The sequence below is a fragment of the Sminthopsis crassicaudata genome, chromosome 3 (assembly GCF_048593235.1).
Source record: "Sminthopsis crassicaudata isolate SCR6 chromosome 3, ASM4859323v1, whole genome shotgun sequence".
NCBI lineage: Eukaryota > Metazoa > Chordata > Mammalia > Dasyuromorphia > Dasyuridae > Sminthopsis > Sminthopsis crassicaudata.
Window position 1 is genome coordinate 377,705,095 of NC_133619.1, and position 23,584 is coordinate 377,728,678.

At 34.4% G+C, this 23,584-nt stretch overlaps 1 protein-coding gene across 1 annotated transcript in view; it reads left to right on the forward strand.

Moving 5' to 3' along the window:
• The window catches only part of THSD7B (thrombospondin type 1 domain containing 7B), a 1,297,161-nt gene that overhangs the window by 782,363 nt on the left and 491,214 nt on the right, over positions 1 to 23,584 (forward strand). The window contains exons 11-12 of the mRNA XM_074301932.1: positions 16,465 to 16,597; positions 19,863 to 19,966. Coding sequence (XP_074158033.1) covers positions 16,465 to 16,597; positions 19,863 to 19,966 — 237 coding nt within the window. The remainder of the gene's footprint in view (positions 1 to 16,464; positions 16,598 to 19,862; positions 19,967 to 23,584) is intronic.

Sequence of the window (23,584 nt, forward strand, 5' to 3'; positions counted from 1 at the left end):
CATCAGTATTGTTTCATTTATTCGGTACTCTCTCCTTCACTTTTCCCTCTATTTATTTATCTTAGAGAATAAAATGTGTACACAATTAAGTAAATACAAGGTAATTTGAGGGAAGAGACAGTCCTAACAAATATGGGTTTCAATTAAGACTGTAGAGGATTGAGCAATTTAATTGAACTTTGAATGAAAATAATGATACTGAAAGGAAGAGATAAGCAGGGAACACATTCTAGGAATGGCTATGAATGAATTTTCTCATGGGAGAAAGATGATATATTAAATAAAAAGAACAGCAAGTAGTCTTGTTTGGATAAAACAGGATATTCTATTCCTGTCTTTTCCTTAATATTCATCCATTAATCCCTCAATTAAACATTTCTTAAGTACCTGATATGTTCAATGATCTGTTAGATGCTGGTACCATAAACTTCCACATAATTATGTCTCCCACAAGAGTTTTGACTCCCACATAAATTCATAATGCTTTTGTAGGAAAAGATTTTGGTACAGTAGATAATCTCTATTTCAAAGAATAACTTTTTATATTATATCTGTTTTAAAAATATTTGGATTTATGAAATAAAATTAAAATTTCTATTACATACTATAATAAAAAGATGATTATACATGAAGCTGTTCTCAAGAAGCTTTGTTCTTAAGAGTAACTTCATTTTCTCAAATAATGAGTTGAAGAATCAAAAAAAATCAACATTTGTTATATATCAGGGCCTGTGCAAAGTACTAGTATTTTAATTACCAAAGTAGGACAGTAGTTTCCCTCAAGTTCCTCATAGTTCAGTAAGGGGATGTAGCATGTATGATGGTATTTGACTTGGAAAATAAAAGTGACAAACAATGAAGAAAAAGGAGAATCAAATGACATTCCTCTTACATGAATATTTGTAGTACTGGTTTGATTACTTCCTATTAAGAAAGGATTGGTAAGGGGTGTTGTACCTCATGCAAATACAGTGACTGACAGGAAGATGATTGGGGTAGACAGTTTGGTGAAGCTTCATGGGGTATCTAGAACTAGGTGAATATAATGAACCATTGAGTGGGGAATGGCTGACTCACTATTCTGAAATATGTGTCATTACCTTATTTTAAAATTCTCTTATATTTAGCTAGCATTGCTTTGCCAAATAATAGCAATAGCTGGAGACAAGAGATGTCATTACTATGTCATTTTTAGTATTAAAATGCTACATTATTATTCAAAAGTTATTTTGTGATATGATTTGTTGTCTATTATAAATTGAAGACATCTAATAGTCATGAATTGCTAGAACTTATAATACATTTTAGAGTTCATTGAATGCATTCTTCTAAGTTTATATATGAGAAAAGTTAGGTTAAGAGAGAGTAAGTGATTTGACCAAGGTCACATAGTTATTGTTCATACTCTTAGGTTCTATGTAATTCCTTTGCACGTGTGTATACACAGATATATGTACATGTACATGCATGCACACATAAAATATATGTGTGTCTATATGTATAAATATATATTCATTTATATACATCTATATGCATATATATTATGTAAGTTTAAAAATATATACTACATATAATTTCCCATCAATTTAATCTATTTTTTTGAACTTCAATGTTTCAACACATTAAGTTTCATAACATGTCAATTGCAGTAACTATCTTGATACAAATTTCAAATCCCATTTCTCTTGATAAACAATCTTCATGAATTAGTTGGTGTGACAAAATTGTTTAATAGTCAGTGTTCCAACTTTCTGTGATCAAATGCTTAGCTACAGTGAGTCTCTGAAAACAATTGTTAACTTAAGTCTGATAAAACTTTTTAGAGTTTTCACTCCACTTGAAGAAGCAGAATATTCTAGTAGATTTTCACTATTCCCAATATTCTTTGAGAATACATATTTACCTTCACAATACTAAGTGAGATTTCAACAAAAGGTTTTTTTTTTCTTTTTTTTCTTCATCTACCAATTACAAAACATCCAAAGATCCAGTGTATTCTATTTATAATAACATTAGCTATTTTGGGTTAATTACAAACTTATAAAGAATTATTTTTATAAAAAATTTTTGAGTGGTTACCTCTAGTGCCAGGTATAAACTTTGAAGAGCTTAACTCATCAGTATTGCCCCCATGAAGTCAACATTGTATGTTTTTGGAAAGCTCTTATGTTCTTTCTTTTCAGTAAGAGAATGACTTTGTTTTCCTTGTATTGAATCTAAAAATCCTTCCTCTCCATCCCTTCCTTTCCTCTCCCCCATCACTTCTAGCTTATATAAATACTTTCCTTATTAAATTCAACATTGATTTGTAATCATAATTTCCCCTCCCCTTGGTGCTTTTTGTTTTTGGTGTTAGACTATTTTAATGAAACATGATTATCCCTGATGCTTTAGTAGTGATGTAAATATGTAAAATATGTAAAAATCAAGGTTAAATTTTGGCCACTTGCTTATTAGTCATAATCATACTGGTGTAGTAGTTTATATTTGTAGAAATTTTAATGTATCCTTTTTTTCCTTGGGTTTAATGAAGTTGGTATTACAGCTAGGGAAATTCTACAAATAGCTAAAGAGTTTCATTGGTAAGATTCAAGTAAAAATTGTGATGTCAATGTGAAAGCATGACTGAGCTATACAGCTAATGATAAACTACTCAATGTTCAATTTTTAGATGCTCCCTTTCCCACCCAATGTGAAGTCAACCTTTCCTGCCTTAAATTCTATTCTATATATTCTAACATATAATTGACATATGTATAGTTTTCTTACTTTCCTAATCAGATCGTGAACTAGAGATGTTTTCTCTATCTCCCATTTAGTAGTCTAATCAGTTTCCATGAGATATATTATCATCTCTATGCCAATAATCCCTATATTTGGGCCCTTTAGTGTCTTGACCTTTAATATCCTATCATCACCTGCTTATTGGATGTTTTGAACTGGCTGTACTAGAGCCATTTCAAACTTGACATGTCCAAAACATAAACTTCTTTATTTAAGCATTTTCTTCCAAAAATTTCTAATATTTTCAGAAAGTTTTATAATTCTATTTATTCAAGTTCTCAACTTTGGTATAATTCTTGACTCTTCAAACTTACATGTTGCAAGCATCCAATTATGTGTTATATTATATCTCTTTCTTTGCAATATCTCTTGGATATGTCTTCTCTCTCTACTCACTACTCTAGTTCAGGTCCTCATTACTTCTTATATAGATTATATTGTTTCACTTCCGCAAATCCCTGATTTATCCAAGCCATCTCTCACATAGTGAACAAAGTGTTTTCCCTAAAATACAAATCTGGTGATTCCTTATTTCTTTTAGGATCACACCTAAACTCATCTCTTGGGTATTTAAAGATCATTGAATCTGGCCTTTTTCCTACTTTTCTTATGTGTTGCTCTCCATAATGGATTTTCTGTGCCAGGACTACTGGCTTACTTGATATTCATTACTCATTATTTTCCATCTCCTTTTGCTGTCCCTCTCTAAAGGCTTTCATTTTCTATGACATATTACTGTCTCTCTTCAGTTAGGCTTGGGAAATCCCTGGTTTCTTTCCAGACTTTTTTGTTCAAGAACAACACCTTGTCTGTAAGGCTTTTCTCCTCCATTCCCTATTTAGCCAACCACTTAGATGCTAAGACTCTCCCTTCCAAATAACCTTGTATTTGTTTTCTATGCATATTTATACAAGTATATTATAAAGACCAGTTTCCTCATTAGGATTCAATCTACTTGAGGGTTTTTCTTTTGTCTTCATACCCTAACTTGCAATCTTTGACATGTAATAGGCATAAAGTATATATTGAGTGAAGTGAACTTCACAACAATACAAGAAGCCCATATCTCTTAATATACAAATAAAAACAAATGCATTTACTGGATTGAAAATCTATAATGTCAGAGGCACTGCCAATATGCTGAAGAGGATACATGCTTCTTTTTTAATTCTTCCTTGGACTCTCAACTAATTTCCAAAATCAGCTTCTGAATTAGTTCTAGACTGGCAGAATTTGTGAATATTGGGAGTGCAACAATTTTTTTTTTAAGTTTTAAAGAAAAATATATTGGATATGAAGTCAAAAACTTTGAGTTTGCTCTAGAATACATTCCTCATTAGATTATTTTCTTTTTTTAAAATTTTTTTTATTATATATTTTTTATAATATTATCCATTGTATTCCTTTTTCCAAATTATCCTCCCCTCCCTCTACTCCCTCCCCCCAATGACAGGCTATCCCATACATTTTACTTGTGTTACAATATAACCTAGATACAATACATGTGTGTAAATACCATTTTCTTGTTGCACAATAAGCATTAGATTTCGAAGGTACATGTAACCTGGGTAGATAGACAGTAGTGCTAACAATTTACATTCATTTCCCAGTGTTTCTTCTCTGGGTGTAGCTACCTCTGTCCATCATTGATCAAATGGAAGTGAGTTGGCTCTTCTTTATGTTGAAGATTTCCCCTTCCATCAGAATACATCCTCATACAGCATTGTTGTTGAAGTGTACAGTGATCTTCTGGTTCTGCTCATTTCACTCAGCAACAGTTGATTTAAGTCTCTCCAGGCCTCTCTGTATTCCTCCTGCTAGTCATTTCTTACAGAGCAATAATATTCCATAACCTTCATATACCATAATTTACCCAACCATTCTCCAACTGATGGACATCCATTCATCTTCCAGTTTCTAGCTACAACAAAAAGAGCTGCCACAAACATTTTGGCACATATATGTCTCTTTCCGCTCTTTAGTATTTCTTTGGGATATAAGTCCAGTAGTAGCACTGCTGGGTCAAAGGGTATGCACAGTTTGATAACGTTTTAGGCATAGTTCCAGATTGCTCTCCAGAATGGCTGGATTCTTTCACAACTCCACCAGCAATGTATTAGTGTCCCAGTTTTCCCACATCCTCTCCAACATTCATCATTATTTGTTCCTGTCATCTTAGCCAATCTGACAGGTGTATAGTGGTATCTCAGAGTTGTATTAATTTGCATTTCTCTAATCAGTAGTGATTTGGAACACTCTTTCATGTGAGTGGATATAGTTTCAATTTCTTCCTCTGAGAATTGTCTGTTCATATCCTTTGACCATTTATCAATTGGAGAATGGTTCGGTTTCTTATAAATTAGGGTCAGTTCTCTATATATTTTGGAAATGAGACCTTTGTCAGAACCTTTGCTTTTAAAAATATTTTCCCAATTTGTTACTTCCCTTCTAATCTTGTTTGCATTAGTATTATTTGTACAGAAACTTTTTAGTTTGATGTAATCGAAATCTTCTATTTTGTGATCAATAATGATCTCTAGTTCTCCTCTGGTCATAAATTCCTTCCTCCTCCACAGGTCTGAGAGATAGACTATCCTCTGTTCCTCTAATCTATTTATTATCTCCCTCTTTATGCCTAAATCATGGAGCCATTTTGATCTTATCTTGGTATATGGTGTTAAGTGTGGATCCATATCTAATTTCTGCCATATTAGTTTCCAGTTTTCCCAACAGTTTTTTCCAAATAATGAATTTTTATCCCTAATGTTGGTATCTTTGGGTTTGTCAAAGATTAGATTGCTATAGATGTACCCTTTTTTGTCCTTTGTATCTAATCTGTTCCACTGATCTACCGGTCTGTTTCTTAGCCAATACCAAATGGTTTTGGTGACTGCTGCTATATAATATAGCTTTAGATCAGGTACACTTAGACCACCTTCCTCTGAGTTTTTTTTTTTCATTTGATCCCTTGCAATTCTCGACCTTTTATTCTTCCATATGAATTTTGTTGTTATTTTTTCTAAGTCATTGAAATAGTTTCTTGGGAGTCTGATTGGTATAGCACTAAATAAATAGATTAGTTTGGGGAGTATTGTCATCTTTATTATATTCGCTCGGCCTATCCAAGAGCACTGAATGTCTTTCCAATTATTTAAATCTGACTTTATTTTTGTGGCAAGTGTTTTGTAATTTTTCTCATATAATTCCTGGCTTTTCTTTGGTAGATGGATTCCCAAATACTTTATACTCTCAACATTTGTTTGGAATGGAATTTCTCTTTGTATTTCTTGCTGTTGGATTTTGTTAGTGATACATAAAAATGCTGAGGATTTATGTGGATTTATTTTGTATCCTGCCACTTTGCTGAAATTTTGAATTATTTCTAGTAGCTTTTTAGCAGAGTCTTTGGGGTTCTCTAAGTATACCATCATGTCATCTGCAAAAAGTGATAGTTTGATTTCCTCATTTCCTACTCTAATTCCTTGAATCTCTTTCTCGGTTCTTATTGCCGAGGCTAGCGTTTCTAGTACTATACTGAATAGTAATGGTGATAGTGGGCAACCTTGTTTCACTCCTGATCTTACTGGGAAAGGTTGTAGTTTATTTCTATTGCATATTATGCTTACTGACGGTCTTAAATATATGCTCCTGATTATTCTAAGGAATAGTCCATTTATTCCTATACTCTCAAGAGTTTTTAGTAGGAATGGATGTTGGATTTTGTCAAATGCTTTCTCTGCATCTATTTAGATGATCATATGGTTCTTATTAATTTGATTATTAATATGGTCAATTATATTAATAGTTTTCCTAATATTAAACCAGCCCTGCATTCCTGGAATAAATCCTACTTGATCATAGTGTATTATTCTGGAGATGATTTTCTGAAGTCTTTTTGCTAATATCTTATTTAAGATTTTAGCATCAATATTCATTAAGGAAATTGGTCTATAATTTTCTTTCTCAGTTTTCGATCTACCTGGTTTAGGTATCAGTACCATGTCTGTGTCATAAAAGGAGTTTGGTAGGACTCCTTCATCCCCTATTTTTTCAAATAATTTATATAACATTGGGGCTAATTGTTCTTTAAATGTTTGGTAGAATTCACATGTGAATCCATCTGGCCCTGGGGATTTTTTCCTGGGGAGTTGATTAATAGCTTGTTCTATTTCTTTTTCTGAAATGGGACTATTTAAGCAATTTATCTCCTCCTCTGTTAATCTCGGGAACCTATATTTTTGGAGGAAGTCATCCATTTCACTTAAGTTATCAAATTTATTGGCATAAAGTTGGGCAAAGTAACTCCTTATTATTTCTCTAATTTCCTCTTCATTGGTGGAAAGATCCCCCTTTTCATTTGTAAGACTAACAATTTGATTTTCCTCTTTCTTTTTTCTGATCAGATTTACCAAAGGTTTATCTATTTTATTGACTTTTTCATAAAACCAACTCTTGGTTTTATTTATTAATTCAATAGTTTTTTTACTTTCAATATTATTGATTTCTCCTTTTAATTTTTGTATTTCAAGTTTAGTATGTGGTTGGGGGTTTTTAATTTGGTCTTTTTCTAGCCTTTTAAGTTGCAAGCCCAATTCGTTAATCTTCTCTTTCTCTATTTTCTTCAAATAAGCCTCTAAAGATATAAAATTTCCCCTTATTACTGCTTTAGCTGCATCCCACAGATTTTGGTATGATGTCTCATCATTGTCATTATCTTGGGTGAAATTATTAATTGTTTCTATAATTTGCTCTTTCACCCAGTCATTCTTTAAGATGAGATTATTCAGTTTCCAATTACTTTTTGGTCTATTTATCCCTAACTTTTTATTGAATGTAGCTTTTATTGCATTGTGGTCTGAGAAGAAGGCATTTATTATTTCTGCCTTCCTACATTTAATTTTGAGATCTTTATGTCCTAATATATGGTCTATTTTTGTATAGGATCCATGAACTGCTGAGAAGAAAGTATATTCCTTTCTATTGCCATTCAGTTTTCTCCAAAGGTCTATCATACCTAGTTTTTCTAATGTTCTATTTACTTTTTTAATTTCTTTCTTGTTTGTTTTGTGGTTTGATTTGTCTAAATCTGAGAGTGCAAGGTTGAGATCTTCCGCTATTATAGTTTTACTGTCTATTTCTTCTTGCAACTCTTTTAACTTTTCCTTTAGAAAGTTAGATGCTATACCACTTGGTGCATATATGTTTAGTATCGATATGGTTTCATAATTTATGCTACCTTTCAGCAGTATATCATTTCCTTCCTTATCTCTTTTAATTAGATCAACTTCTGCTTTTGCTTGATCTGAGATAAGGATAGCTACCCCTGCTTTTTTGGCTTTACCTGAAGCATAATAGATTCTGCTCCAACCTTTTACCTTTACTCTGTATGTATCTCCCTGCTTTAAGTGTGTTTCCTGCAGTCACCATATTGTAGGATTCTGATTTTTGATCCAATCTGCTATCCATCTCCGTTTGATGGGATCGTTCATCCCATTTACATTTACAGTTAGAATTACTAATGCTGTATTTCCTGCCATCGTATTATCCCCAGATTATGCTTTTTTCCCTTGACCCCCCTGATCCCCCTCCCAATTTCGTTTTTAAATGAATTATTTTGCTCTATTGAATTTTTTTCCATTTCCCTAATTTTTTTTGAGAATTATTTTCTTTTTCCAATTCAAAAATTCTATTTTCTTGAGACTTTTTTATCTTTTCCAATTCAGAAATCCTACTTTCCTGTGTTTTTTTAACCTTTTCTAATTCACTAATTTTGTTTCCCTGCATCTCCTGTGAATTCTTTATTTTTTCCAACTCCAATTTCAGGACGTTGTTATTGTCTATCATAGCTTCCCTTTCCTTTCCCCATTTTTCTTCAAACTCCCTTAATTTTTTAAGAGCTTCTTCTAGGAGAGAGTTATGTGATGGGGGGCAGGAATCGTTCCCCTTTAGGTTGTTATCTGCTGATTCTCTGCTGTTAACTTCCTCGGCGTTGGATACCCGCTCTTTCTCTGTATAGAAGGAATCTATAGTTTTTCTAGCTTTTTTGCTCATATTTAAAAAAATGTTTTGGGGTCTGTCCCTGGGGTAGGAAATTATTTACTTCTTTACCAGCTTCCTCCCAGACCGGATGGATGCAGCGGCTCCTGCGCCTGAGCTAAGAGAGAGCTCTGGGAGAGAGTTCCCCACCCCCTCCCTGGGAGTGCCTCAGAGGTGATTAGCACTACTGTGCTTCTAGGGTGTAGAATAGTAAAGACAGCACAAAGCCCAGCCTATGCGTCCAGGTGGGGCGTGTATGTCTGCAGCAGGTGACGTGAAAAGCCCCTGTGCTCAAACTGGAAGTGTCTGCCAGAAACCGCGGTTCCTAGTTCAAAGGTTCCGCTTCTCTGGGACTTCCTGGAGCTGAGTTCCACTCCCTCCAGCTAAGCTAGGCAGTGTGTGTTGCCTTGGGCCGTATCCACCCACTTGTCAATCTCTTAACTATTCTCAGGTGGTAGCTGAGGTCACGCCCCCTGGTGCCGAGATCTGCTGAGTCACCTCCAGGATCCGGGGAAAATCTAATCTGAGTTTTAAAATATTTTGGCTTTCTCTTCTGAACTGCTAAATAATTAGCAGAGAAGAGCTAACAGCCTGTGCCAGATTCCTTTACCTCAGTGGCTTCTCTGATCCCAGAGCCCCTCCCAGCGCAATGGGCGCAGTGTGCCACTACCCCACCGTCTGTGCTGGTCTCTCTTATTCCTCCCCTGAGAACTGACCTTTCCTGTTGGAACTCCAGATTCTCTTCAGCTGGTAAGTCGTGCTTCCAGTCCTTATGGTATCTATCAGTCCTGACCTAATTCTGAGACTTAATTTATCTAATTGGTTGTGAGGGAGTGAGGACGTTCACAGAGACGTGTGTTTCTTCTCCGCCATCTTGGATCCTCCCAGAAATTCTATTTTCTTGAGACTTTTTTATCTATTCCAATTCAGACATCCTGCTTTCCTGTGATTTTTTAACCTTTTCTAATTCATAAATTTTGTTTCCCTGCATCTCCTGTGAATTCTTTATTTTTTCCAACTCCAATTTCAGGACGTTGTTATTCTCTATCATAGCTTCCCTTTCCTTTCCCCATTTTTCTTCAAACTCCCTTAACTTTTTAATAGTGTCTTCTAGGAGAGAGTTACGTGATGGGGGGCAGGAATCATTCCCCTTTAGGTTGTTATCTGCTGTCTCTCTGCTGTTAACTTCCTCGGGGTTGGATACCCGCTCTTTCTCTGTGTAGAAGGAATCTATGGTTTTTCTGGGCTTCTTACTCATACTTGAAAAATGTTTTGGGGTCTGTCCCTGGGGTAGGAAATTATTTATTTACTTCTTTACCAGCTTCCTTCCAGACAGGATGGATGCAGCGGTTCTTGGGCCTGAGCTAAGATAGAGCTCTGGGATAGAGTTCCCCACCCCCTCCCTGGAAGTGCCTCAGAGGTGACTAGCACTGCTGTGCCTTGAGGGTGTTGTGTTCTAGCGGCTTCCCAGACGTTTGAGATTGAAGTAAAGACGGCACAAAGCCCAGCCTATGCGTCCAGGTGGGGCGTGGATGTCTGCAGCAGGTGACATGAAAAGCCCCTGTGCTCAAGCTGGAAGTGTCTGCCAAAAACCGTGGCCCCTAGTTCAAAGGTTCCGCTTCTCTGGGACTTCCTGGAGCTGAGTTCCACTCCCTTCAGCTGAGCTAGGCAGTGTGTGTTGCCTTGGGCTGTATCTGCCCACTTGTCAATCTCTTTAACTAGTCTCAGGTGGGAGCTAGAGGCCACACCCAACATGCCGAGATCTGCTGAGTCACCCCCGGGACCTGGGAAAATCTAATCTATCTGAATTTTTAAGGTATTTTAGCTTTCTCTTCTGAACTGCTATATTATAAGCAGAGAAGAGCTAACGGCCTGTGCCAGATTCCTTTATCTCAGTGGCTTCTCTGATCCCAGAGCCCTTCTCAGCGCAATCGGCGCAGTATGCTAGCACCCAGCCGTCTGTGCTGGCCTCTCTTCTTCCTCCCCTGGGGACTGACCTTTTCTGTTGAAACTCCAGATTTTCTTCAGCTGGTAAGTCGTGCTTCCAGTCCTTGTGGTATCTATCAGTCCAGAGCTATTTCTGTGGCTATTTATCTAATTGGTTGTGAGGGAGTAAGGACGTTCACAGAGTAGTGTGTTTCTTCTCCGCCATCTAGGGAGTGCAACAAATTACCAACATGAGATAATTTTGAAGATTGACAGATAATGTCTGTTTTGGTCAGGTAAGGATAGAGAAGCAGAGCATAGAGGCCAGTGCATGGAGGTGCAGACCAGGGTGGGGGTGCAGTCTCCACAGGATGGTGAGGAATATATAAGGAGGATTCTACCACAGTGTTGGCTATTCTTCCCTCATTACAAGCCAGTAGATCAGCAGAGAAGTTTAAAACAGCCAACACAAACACAAAAGTGAAAGAGTTAACCCCAAAGTGCCAGAGTCTGATCAGACATGGCCATGTCTACCCAGCAAGTGGAGTGACTCAGTGCGATCCAGCCCAGCTGCAACTACTCTGCTGACACTTTACACTGCTATAGAAGAAGCTTGGAAAACCTCCCTTGTCCTATAAGCAGATTCCAAGTTAAAAACTTGGCTTGGAGCCAAGAATAAACTGCTCCGCTAAACTGAGCATTTTAATCCAGGGGCGAAGAAGAGTATTCAATGAAACAGGTGAATTCCATTTATTTCTGATGAAAACACTAGAGCCAAACAAAAAATTTGACCTCCAAATAATAGGACTCAAGAGAAGCATAAAAATGTAAAAGATCTCTTGAGAACTGTATTTCTGTTATGCGTATACGTAGAAGGTGCGTGTTTAATTTGATTTTACTCTTATAATATTAAAAAAAAAGGAACTAGAGATAGAAAGGGATATTACCAGAAAAATAAATAAGTAGAGGCAAAATGTGGGAAATTACATCTCACAAAGAGGCAAAGGAAATATATTACATTTGAGGGAAAGAAAGGAGGGGGATGAACATTGTGTGTATCTTACTCTCATCAGATTTGACTCAGAGAGAAAATATTAGACATATTTGATTTACAGAGAAACTTCTCTCACCTTATTGAAAAGAGGGAGAGGAAAAGCAAACAGTGAAGGGGTAGACTAAATAGAAGGGAAAACAGAAATAGTAGGGGAAAGGTATGAGAAAGGGGGAGGGATTCTAAAGAGGGAAGGCTGTTTGAGGCAAGTGCTCATAAGCTAAATCCTGGGGAGAAGGAAAGGGGAAAAGGAAAGGGAAAAGTGTAATCTGGGGATAATAAGATGGAAGGAAATACAGAATTAGTAGTTTTAACCATAAATGTGGATGGGGTGAACTCTTCCATAAAGCAGAAGCAGATAACAGACTGGATTCAAAGCCAGAATCACACAATATGTTGTTTACAAGTAACACATTTAAAGGCAGAAACTAGGCATTGACCCATACCATATACCAAGATAAGGTCAAAATAGGTTCATGATCGAGGGATAAAAAAATGATATAAATAAATTAGAAAAACGTAGGATAGTTTACCTCTCAGACCTGTGGAGGAGGAAGGAATTTGTAACCAAAGAGGAACTAGAGATCATTATTGATTACAAAATAGATAATTTTGATTATATTAAGTTAAAAAGTTTTGTACAAACAAAACTAATGAAGACAAGATTAGAAAGAAAGCAATAAATTGGGAAAACATTTTTAAATTCAAAGACCCTGATAAAGGTCTCATTTCCAAAATATATATAGAGAGAACTGATTCAAATTTATATTAAATTAAGCAATTTTCCAATTGATAAATGGTCAAAGGATATGAACAGAAAATTTTCCGATGAAGAAATTGAAACTATTTCTAGTCACATGAAAATGTACTCCAAATCATGATTGGTCAGAGAAATGCAAATTAAGACAACTCTTAGATACCACTACACACCTCTCAGATTGGCTAAGATGACAGGAAAACATAATGATGAATGTTGGAAGGAATGTGGGAAAACTGGGACACTAATACATTGTTGGTGGAATTGTGAACCAACCATTCTGGAGAGCAATTTGGAACTATGCTCAAAAAGTTATCAAATTGTGCATACCCTTTGATCCAGAAATGTTACTACTGAGCTTATGTCCCAAACAGATCTTAAAGGAAGTGAAGGGGTCCACATGTGCAAAAATGGTTGTGGTAGCCTTTTCTTGGTAGTTATAAACTGGGAACGGAATGGACATCCATCTTTTGGAGAATGGATAAGTAAATTATGGTATATGCATGTCATGGCATATTATTGTTCTGTACGAAATGACTAACAGGATGATTTTAGAGAGGCCTGGAGACACTTACATGAATTGATGCTAAGTGAAATGAGCAGAACTGGGAGACTGTTATAGATTGCAACAACCTGATTGTACGATGATCAATTCTCATGGACGTGGCTCTTTTTAACAATGAATTGATTCAGACTAGATCAATTATTCAGTAATGAAGAGAGCCATTTACATCCAGGGAGAGGACTATGGAAACTGAGTATGGACCACAACAAAGAATTTTCACTCTTTTTGATGTTGTTTGTTTGTATTTTTGTTTTCCTTCTCAGGTTTTTTTTTTTTTTAAGATACAATTTTTCTTGTGCAGCAAGATAACTGCACGGACATGTATACATATATTAGATTTAACATATATTTTAATATGTATTGGAATACCTGCCACCTAAAAGAGTGAATGGGGTGAAGGAGGGGGAAATTTGGAACAAAATATTTTTCAAAAGTAAGTGTTGAAAAATTATCCATGCATGTGTTTTATAAATAAAAAAGTATAAAAAATAAATTAAAAAAAAAGAAAAGCTATAATGTTCCCTTTTTAATTTTTCTATCATTGGGCAGCTAAAGGTCCATCTTGTGTGTGAAACATTTCCAGACCATTCTTTCCCTCACTGATCTCTCCTTCCTCTGAAGGTCTGTGACATTTTTTGTCATTATTATTTTGTGTGCACTGTTTCTTGTTCTTTTGAAAGTAACGAACTTGCCTTATCTCTCTATATATCTAGTGCCTACTATGTTACCCTCTCCATAGAAGTTGTTCTATTTATAATATACATAGTGCTAATAAAATATATGTCTTTGTAATGTGGTCACATGAAGACTTGTTTGTGATTATGTGTGAGACTTAGGCCTTAAATTTTGATGAAGCTTGAAGAAAACAAATGGGATGATCACAAAACCTAACTTAACAGGATCACTAACAATAACAAATATAATCAATAAATAAACACTTAATTCATATTTCAACACATTTCTGCTGAGCAGGCTATGTTCAGATAATTCTAAGTAATACTGTGTTCAAACATTGTGATTAGTAGATCACTACAAGGAGCCAGGCTGGAGAGACACTTTGGGGACACATAAAAGTACCAATTTCCTTTATCATAGCTAATAATCACTAGCACTAAAGCTAGAAGCCTGCTATGGAATCAACATTTATTTCTTCACCTGTTCATTTATTTTCCAAAAGGGCATGATGACTACTTAAAGAGGCAGAACTCAAATAGCAGTGTTCTGCAAATGCTTTTGCAATAGCCAACTTACAGTTTTCAGGAGCATATGCTGTGGATGAAAAACAAACAAGTAAGCAGGCTGCTGATAAACAGGCTGCTGTCTGATATTTTCAGTTGAATATGTTTAAATGGTTAATATTCATAGTCAGTAACCTAATCTCAATACGTTTGATGTCTCCTTAATTAGATAATCTGGCATTATTACATTATCATTACTATGTGTTACCATATTATAGGATTATCCCATTGGGCATAGCACACTTTGGCTAAATGTTTCAAATAATTGTTATTAATTTAAATCAGTAGAATTTTAGCATTTTGTAATTTACTTATTTTATTTTGGTTGACTCAGAAGGTACTTTCTAAACTTGAAGCACTCCCAAGGCATCATTAATAAGTAACAGCAGCCAGTAAAATTGAAAGATTGGTAAAACATGTATTTCTGGGCCTTCTCTTCTCCCTTCCGTACATGCTGTGTCAGCACACAGGTGCTAGTAACTTGTAAGAATGAAATTCATTGATATTGAAGTAACTCCCATGTATAAACAACATACATATCATAGTAATTTTAATAAGAGAGAGAGAGAGAGAGAGAGAGAGTAGAGACGAGAGAGAGAGAGTAGAGAGATGAGAGATGAGAGAGTGTGTTGATTGTATAAGAAAATTTCAGAAAGTGAAATTCAGAATACCTCACACCATTTGCCAATTTTCCTATTGTCACTTGTCAATAATTTTTAGTCATAGTGTGAATGAAACTCTATTTGATGATCCATATGTCACAACAGCATGTAGGCATCACAGGCAGGGCTATCAAATAGGAACTTCCTATCTCTGAAGCAGACTGACAGCATCACCACACCCAGCAGCCCTAATTATTATGTGTGAAGCACTGTGCAAGTCCTATAACAAATTATATCTATTTGATCCTCAGAACAACCCTGGGGGAGTATTATTTTAATCCCCAATTTACAGAACAATAATTGAAGCAAAGAGCTAAGTCAACTTACAAACTCACATAGCTAGTGAATGTTTGAGGCCAGGTTTGAACTGAGGTCTTTTTCACTTCAGGCCTGGTATTCTATCCACTGTGCCATTTAATGTCTCTCATGTGGATAAAGAGCTTATCTTGGCCAAATGTAGACCAATTAGTAATGACAAGAAAATATATGATCCATGTGTTTTTCTTTTAAGAGAAAGCTATAAGAGGCAATGCCTCAATCCAAATGAATAAAAAATATTCCAGGACTAAGCCAAATGGTGATATTTTTATCTGTTCTTCCTCTCTCAGACTCATTCATTCATCTAGTTATTTACTTAGATTTTTTTGGACTAGGTGAAAGAGGAGATTCTTTACCTCAATTGCTTTCTAGCCTCAATCACTGAATGGGTGCAGTCTCAGTCAAAGTGAGACCTGCGGAAGACCTTAGTTTAAAAAGCCTGCTCACTGAATCCAGGACCATCTCCAGTCATCCTGATCTATCTCTGGTCACTGGACTCACATGGCTCTGGAGGGGAAAGTGAGGCAGGTGACCTTGCACAGCCCTCCCTCACTTAAACCCAATTAACTTGCATGTCATGGCTTCCTTTCCCTGATGTCATGGTGCTCTAAAGGATAAACAGCAATATACTTGGGGACTTTTAATATTAAAATACTGTTTTCTGTTCATTGGATCATAGATTTGGAACCTGAAAGGGGATTAAAGCTAAAACTCTTTCATTTAATAAATTAGAAAATGAAGAGTTTACCTGATTTGTTCAAGCTCATAGAGGTTGAGTAGAAGAGTCAAGAGTCAAATTCTATTACTTCTACTCTAAATCCAACATTCTTATATTCTTTCTACCGTACCATACGGAATTCTGAATTAATCGGTTTTTGCAAAAGTTTATAGTATAGTAACTCATTTTTTATACAAATTTATGCTAATGAGTTATTTTAAAAGGAGCAAAATAAATTCTTAACAGAGGTTGATTGTTAAAGTTGTTACCTTGTTTTTGCATGCAGTTCTTATTTTCCAAATTCCTTTCCCAAATGCAATTTTCCTAGTGAATTTTCAAACATAGTCTAAACTTGGTCCATAAGGCTGTATAGCTAATATATTGTCATTTTATTTTTCTTTTCTTTCAGAAAATGGCACACTAATAAAACAGTCCAGATATAGGATTGTCATTCAAGAGGCTATGAATGGAGGAAAAGAATGTCCAGATACTTTGTTTGAAGAAAGGGAATGTGAAGATGTTATATATTGTCCTGTATACCGGTAATTAATTTTACAATTCTCATTATGTAATAGCTCAGTAAACAACCTTAGCATATGTTGCTGATTATTTTCTTCCATTTATTTGAAGTTATGTGTCCCTTTAAGTTCAGAAAAGAGAGAAAATAATCTGCTTTTTATACCTCCTGATCTCCACTAATCTTTTTTTGGACTATCCTTGAAGGAATGATTTTAGTAACATTAAATTATACTTTTGCTTTCTTGGGTCTTGTCAATGAAAGACTTTTTTTAAATCTCTTTATACAAATCATCCATAAACACAGGCATTCCAGCTCAGCTCTGCCTCTGATATTCCATCTCCACTTCTAAGTGTCAGTCATATGCTATGAGCCTTATCAATTTTTGGTATTTTCCCAAATATTCCTTTTTTTCTATATAAATAATGTAGATGCAATTTTAATACAAATTAGTTTTGTGCATAAAAGGATAAAATAGGAAAATGTTAAGCGACTGATAATATTTAGAGGCCTTTAATGGATTAAAATAAAAGGAGGTACAAAAAAAAAACATTTCATTTTTGACAAAGGGAATTTTTAAAAATCCTGAAACTATACAGATATTGACTAGGAAGATTTTGGATTATCATAAATAGTAATGAATTAGAAATATATACATGCACATATTTATTCAGACACATAAAATATAAATATACCCCTTCTTTAATCTATAGTTTAGGGAGCACATTATAAGATAAACTTATGTCATCTGGTCTTAAAATAGTAAAGCTTATTTTGCTTTGTTAGTTTTCAATGTTCTGCAATCACTGCTTAATATTGTCTGTGTTAAAAAGAACTCCTTTTATATCTTCCTGATTTAAGAAGTGAAAGAAAACTACATATATAAACATATATAAACATTTTGTGGTTCATACAGTTTAAAGTGACTTAATAAAATTATCTTTTGTCTTTCAAAGTACATTCTACATTTTCCTTCTTACTTCAGTTGTTGACTTCAAGAGATGAGTTGCAGAAGGAAATATTATTTAGAAAATAATAGCAGTTTCTTGAGGAAAAGTGAAATAAGAAGGCTATTTGCAATTCAGACTGTGATTAGATGTCATAGAACTACTCTAAATTATTAGAGATGTGATCTTTATTACTCCTGTATCTCTGTCTTGGTGCATGCATCATTTTTATTTAAAGGAATCAGACTGATAAGTGATTATGGAAGGAAATGAGTAAACACTGGAACAAAATATACATTGCTATCCGTTTCTTCAAGGCTGAAGGATCAGGAATGGGCTTATCACAATTCACCAGTTTTATATTAATCAGATTTATGATAATCAAGAGGAATTCAGGTATCTCCTTATATATTTTCTCTTAAAAAGAGGTAAAAAGGGTAAAAGGCTTGGAATGTTAGTCAGTCAGCAAGCATTTATTATGTATCAGATATTGTACTAAGTTCTAGGGACAAAAAAAAAAAGAAAGATAAAAACACAATTCCTGCTCTTGGGGATCTTGATATTACAAAAAATAACTATGAGTCAGAACAGAGAGTGTAGGGACAGGACCTTTTTGTTGTTGTTGTTGTTGTTTTCATTAATGAAGGGAACTTCCAGTGAGAAAACTCCTACCAATGACTTATACTTCACCAAATATAGATTTATACACAGTTTTCCAAAGCCTTGAATGATCTTAGGAAAATCTGTAGTCCAAAATGTAATAGGCATGTAAATTTGGACAAATCATTTAAATTCCTCATCTGTTAAATGGTAGAGTTGGATGAGAAACCTCCAAAAAACTCTTTTTGTCTTCACATTCTGAGATTCTAAACCAAAAGATCTAATTGGTATTGTTTCTGGCTCTAATAAATGTAGGGAAATAAGCAGATAAAATACCCTGTTATTGCTTAGCTTTAGCTTAGTATCAGTCCAGCTAAAGTAACCTGGAAATTTTCTGAGCCAATTTTAAAAAAAAATGATTAAGATTTCTATGTTAGCTGCTGTAAGATTGATTTCTATGATAATTCTTAAAATGATACTGAAAGAATATGTACATGTGCTGAGTGTACTTATAGCTATGTTTTCAATAATAATCAATTCCAGTTTAATTTGTTAAATATCCCTTGCTATTTCCTAATATCTCATCGACTTTTCAACTCATCATAATACTGATATTGATGTTTTCATATAATAGTTTTTCCTCAAAGTAATAATAAATTGAATGTCATCAGAGTTGAAAATCAATCTAATCTATGATATCCACAGACAATTTTGGGATCAAAGAGACTTAAGCTCAAATTCTGCCTCTTAGAAAGACTAGTCATGTGACTTTGTGCCACTTACTTACAACCTCTATGTCAGATGACTAAATAAGTTGTCTGAAAGATGTTACACTGGCAAAGTAAGTTATTCATTGAGAATTCTAGAAAATGATGAAATTTCAAATGCCATTTTAAAAGGATCATCAGAGCCACAGGCAAATGCATGAGGTGCATAAATACAGCAACTACATTATTCAGCCAAAGCAGCCAGATTGATACCTCTACCTAAGGCAAAAGTCACTTCTAGATCATTGTGGCTAGGTAGATTTAAAGAATAAAACTCACTCTCTGCCCTGAATGTCATAAAAAAAGAGTTTTGTTGGACAATGAAGAGAAGGACATTTAAAGTGGGAAATGTTCTTTAGAATCTATTTTACCTGTGAAATACAAATTTTGGCATTCTTTTCAGATAGATGTTAACTTTTTTTTCTCTTCCTTGAAAAAGTACAAGGGAAATTTTTTCACTGAAATGACCATCCTTACAATATTGTTTAGATTTCTGAATTGTACCAAATCCTTAGGAAGTCCCTACAATCTCAAAAGAGTCTGGTTTACTCTTTAAAAACTAAGTGTAGCATAATCTTGGACAATATCTGCTGAAGATGAAACACTTACACCTTCATTACTCAAGGGACTTAGGGGCATTTTTTCAGCATAAAGTGCAATAAAGGCCCACTTTTCTAGGTGTGGTCATTTTTTTTTTCTATAGCCATTCATTTTTCTATCTATAACATGGCACAAGGTCAATGTGAAAATGGAATGATTGCATTTATCATGAATCTGAGGCACAGAACATACTGACAGTTCACTTGAATTTAATCGCAAAAGTCTTTTAAAATCTATTGTTTTGTGTCCTTTTCATCATAATGCTGAATTACCTTTCCAGGTTTCATATTTGTTCATTTCAACCTGAAATTAACAATGAATATTGTTACTGAATTGTATGAATAATGATGGAAATCTCTCTTCTTTATATCCATAGTTGGAAGCCTCATAAATGGAATTCATGCATTCTGGTGCCAGAATCTGTCAGGCAAGGGATGACGGTCATCAGTGAAGCTTGTGGAAAGGGTTTACAAACAAGAGGTAAGCTGATTTTTAATCAACATGTATCCTGGAAAGTGAATTGGAAATGTAATATTTTTGAATATTTTATTTGTATTTAACATATGTGAATAAAATGTAATAATATTTAGTTGTTTCTTACAAGTTATATAAGTTTACTTTGAGTTACAGCTAAAGTGTGAAGCTGTCTAATGTTGAAATTGAATGGTTCTACTATAACAAGGATAGGTAATTAAAGATTAAAAACTTAAAATACCCCAATAACAGTTTATTTACACACTAGGTATTAATCAATTAATTCCAATAATGTCAAGATTAGCAAAGCAGCTTTTCATTTAATTTATCAATATATTTTGAGAGGCAGGTAAGCGACAAAGTAGGCCAAGGATCAGGAAGACTCGTTTTCCTGAGTTCAAACCTGACTTCAGACATTTACTAGCTATGTGAACCTGAGCAAGTCATTTAACTCTGCCTTAGTTTCCTCATATGCAAAATGAGCTAGAGAATAAAATGGAAATCCATAGAACTATGTGTAGGTGCTGTCCTATGTGCTGGGAAAATATGCAAATATAGTGCACTGATAGTCACAAATAGGTGAGCTGGAATACTTCCTTCACAAATTTGCTAAATTGGTATTCTTAAAGCACAAATCTGATGATGTCTATTTCCTGCTTAGCAAGCATCAGTCACTTCAGGATAAATTAACTCCCCTATTTGGCATCTAAAGCAGTCACTGTTTGGCTCCAAGTTATTTTTACAAACCAATTTCATCTTCTTACCAATCATACATTCTATATTCCAGCCCATCTGGCCTTTTTGGTGTTCATTGGACTTGATATCCAATCTGCACCTTTGAACAGGGTAGCCTCTATGCCTGTTCTGCTCTCTTTCTATTCACTTCTCCCTCTCATAATCCCTAGCTTCCTTTATGGGCTACTGAAAGTTCTGCTCTATAAGTTGCCTTTTCATATTTTACTCTCTTATTGTTATTTTATCCCTTTTGTGCCCTTTCTCAAATTAGTTTTATTTAATTTGTATTTACTTATCTGTGTGTATATATAAGCTCTTTCTAAGGATAATGTAAACTTCTTGAAAGAAGAGACTATTTAATTTTTGTCTTTGTATAACCAATGCTTAATAATGACTATCATGAACTAAAAGCATTTAATAAATCCTAGTTGAATGAATATTGAATTAATAAGGGAATTTTGAGACCTAAGACTCTATAGCTATGGATATTTTTAGTTCATAAAAATTATCTAGATATAAAGAATAATGTTTAATGAATAATTTTTTGGCCCAAATTCTATATAAAAATCAGCTTGGGATAGGGTATAACTTTGTTTTCAATTCTAAAATCATTAAGGAAATGACTTTCAAAAAGTTAAATTTCCATTAATCATAAAAAATAACTTAATCAGGAGAGGGTTTTTGTTTGTTTGTTTGTTTGTTTGTTTGTTTTTGGTGAATCATGAACATGAAAAATTTCTCTTTAGCCAATTTCTTTAAAATCCCAACTCATATGAAATAAGGTTTTACAAGAAATGTTTGTTTGTTTGTTTGTTTTTGTAAATTAAATACATGACTACTAAAAGGTTGTATTAAATATAACCTGGGGGGGGGGGAGCCAAGATGGCAGAGAAGATACAAGCAATTTTGTGAGCTCCCTTCTTCCCTCAATACCAATTAGTTAAATCAGCTTCAAAAATAACGCTGGACTGATAGAAACCACAAGGACTGAAAGCAAGACTTACCAGCTGAAGAGAATCTGGAGTTTCAACAGAAAAGGTTAGTCCCCAGGGGAGGAAGAAGAAAGGACATCACAGACGGTTGGGTGCTAGCACACTGCTCCAATCAGGCTGGGGAGGGCTCTGGGATCAGAGAAGCCACTGAGATAGAAGAATCTGGCACAGGTTGGTAGCTCTTCTCTGCTTATAAAACAGCAGTTCAGAAGAGAAATCAAGCCCCTTTAAAATATAAAGCCAGATACTAAAACCACCCCAACCTGGAAGTGACTCAACAGATCTCGACACTTCAACAACAATACTGTATGAAGATGTATTCTGATAGAAGTGGATATCTTCAACATAAAGAAGACCCAACTCACTTCCAGTTGATCAATGATGGACAGAAACAACTACACCCAGAGAAGGAACACTGGGAAGTGAATGTAAATTGTTAGCACTACTGTCTATCTACCCAGGTTACCTTCGGAATCTAATACTTAACTTGCAACAAGAAAATGGTATTTACACACATGTATTGTATCTAGGTTATATTGTAACATATTTAAAATGTATGGGATGGCCTGTCATCTGGGGGAGGGAGTAGAGGGAGGGAGGGGATAATTTGGAAAAATGAATACAAGGGATAATATTATAAAAAAATTACTCATGCATACATATTGTGAAAAAATTATAAATAAAGAAATATATATATATATATATATATATATATGTATATATACATAATCTGGGAGGAGTTATTAGTATCATGTTGGATTCATGAGTAGTTTTACCCTTAAAGAAAGGAAAATAGAGAACTAAATCCATCTTTACTGACAGTGTTTGAAAGCCAAGTTGATAAAACATTTACTGAACCAAAGTTGATCTTGCTGGTGGGCTAATATAAATACAAAGCAAATTAGCAATACAAAACACTAAATAAAGGCACATTTCTTTTAAAACCAAATATTACCTTGAAAAATGAGACTTTGGTTTCAACAAAGTCTAATTTCCTATCCTGCTCTAATCCATGATTTGATGCTGGTACTGAATATTACATTCAGAAAGAAAGAGTCAAAAAGGGTGTTTTGGGATGAAAATGTTTACGATTTTTCATTTGCTGAAAATTAAAATATGCATTAAATTTGGGAACCTGCTAGAATAATGAAGTCCTTTAATGTTTTAAACTTGGTGACCAAACAAAAGGCTATTCTTCTTGAAAATTGTAATATAGGTTAGAGAACTGGAAATCAACCAGCCATACATTTGTATTCTTTCTATGTAACCAAATATTTTCATTCTTGAAGACATGAAGGGATTCCTTTTGGACCTGAGAGCTCTCATCTGCTTTTATTCTTTTTCTTGGTTTGTTTTTCCTGAATTTCACTAGAATTTATTTCTAGATATAACAATAAATGGGTCTTTTATTCCATAAAAAATCTTATTCATAATACATTAGTAATTTTTTCCTGATAAGCTATGTACATATACTGGGAAATAAAGAAGTGATTATTTCCATTTGGTACATACTATCTAATTGGCATTCTAGAAATATTCTGAATAGACAAAAAAAAAAAAAAAACATAACAGAATCAGCTTTAAGTTTTCTGTAATCAAACAGTATAGACCTGAAAAAAATAAGGTATTCTGGTGAACAGTATTTAAATGACAATAAAAGAAGCATCAATCGTAACTGGCATTTTAATAGAATTTAGAAGATGAGGAAACTGAGGCAAATAAAATAGGTAACTCACTCAAGGTTGAATTCAGGTCTAATCCTCTATTCAGTGTGTTACCTACCCCCCTACTAAAACTAGTATTTATTTAAGGGAATCTAATATAAAAATATACAATAAGTGCCATAATATAAATAACAAAAAAAACTAAAACAATGCTGAATGCTATATAATTGAAA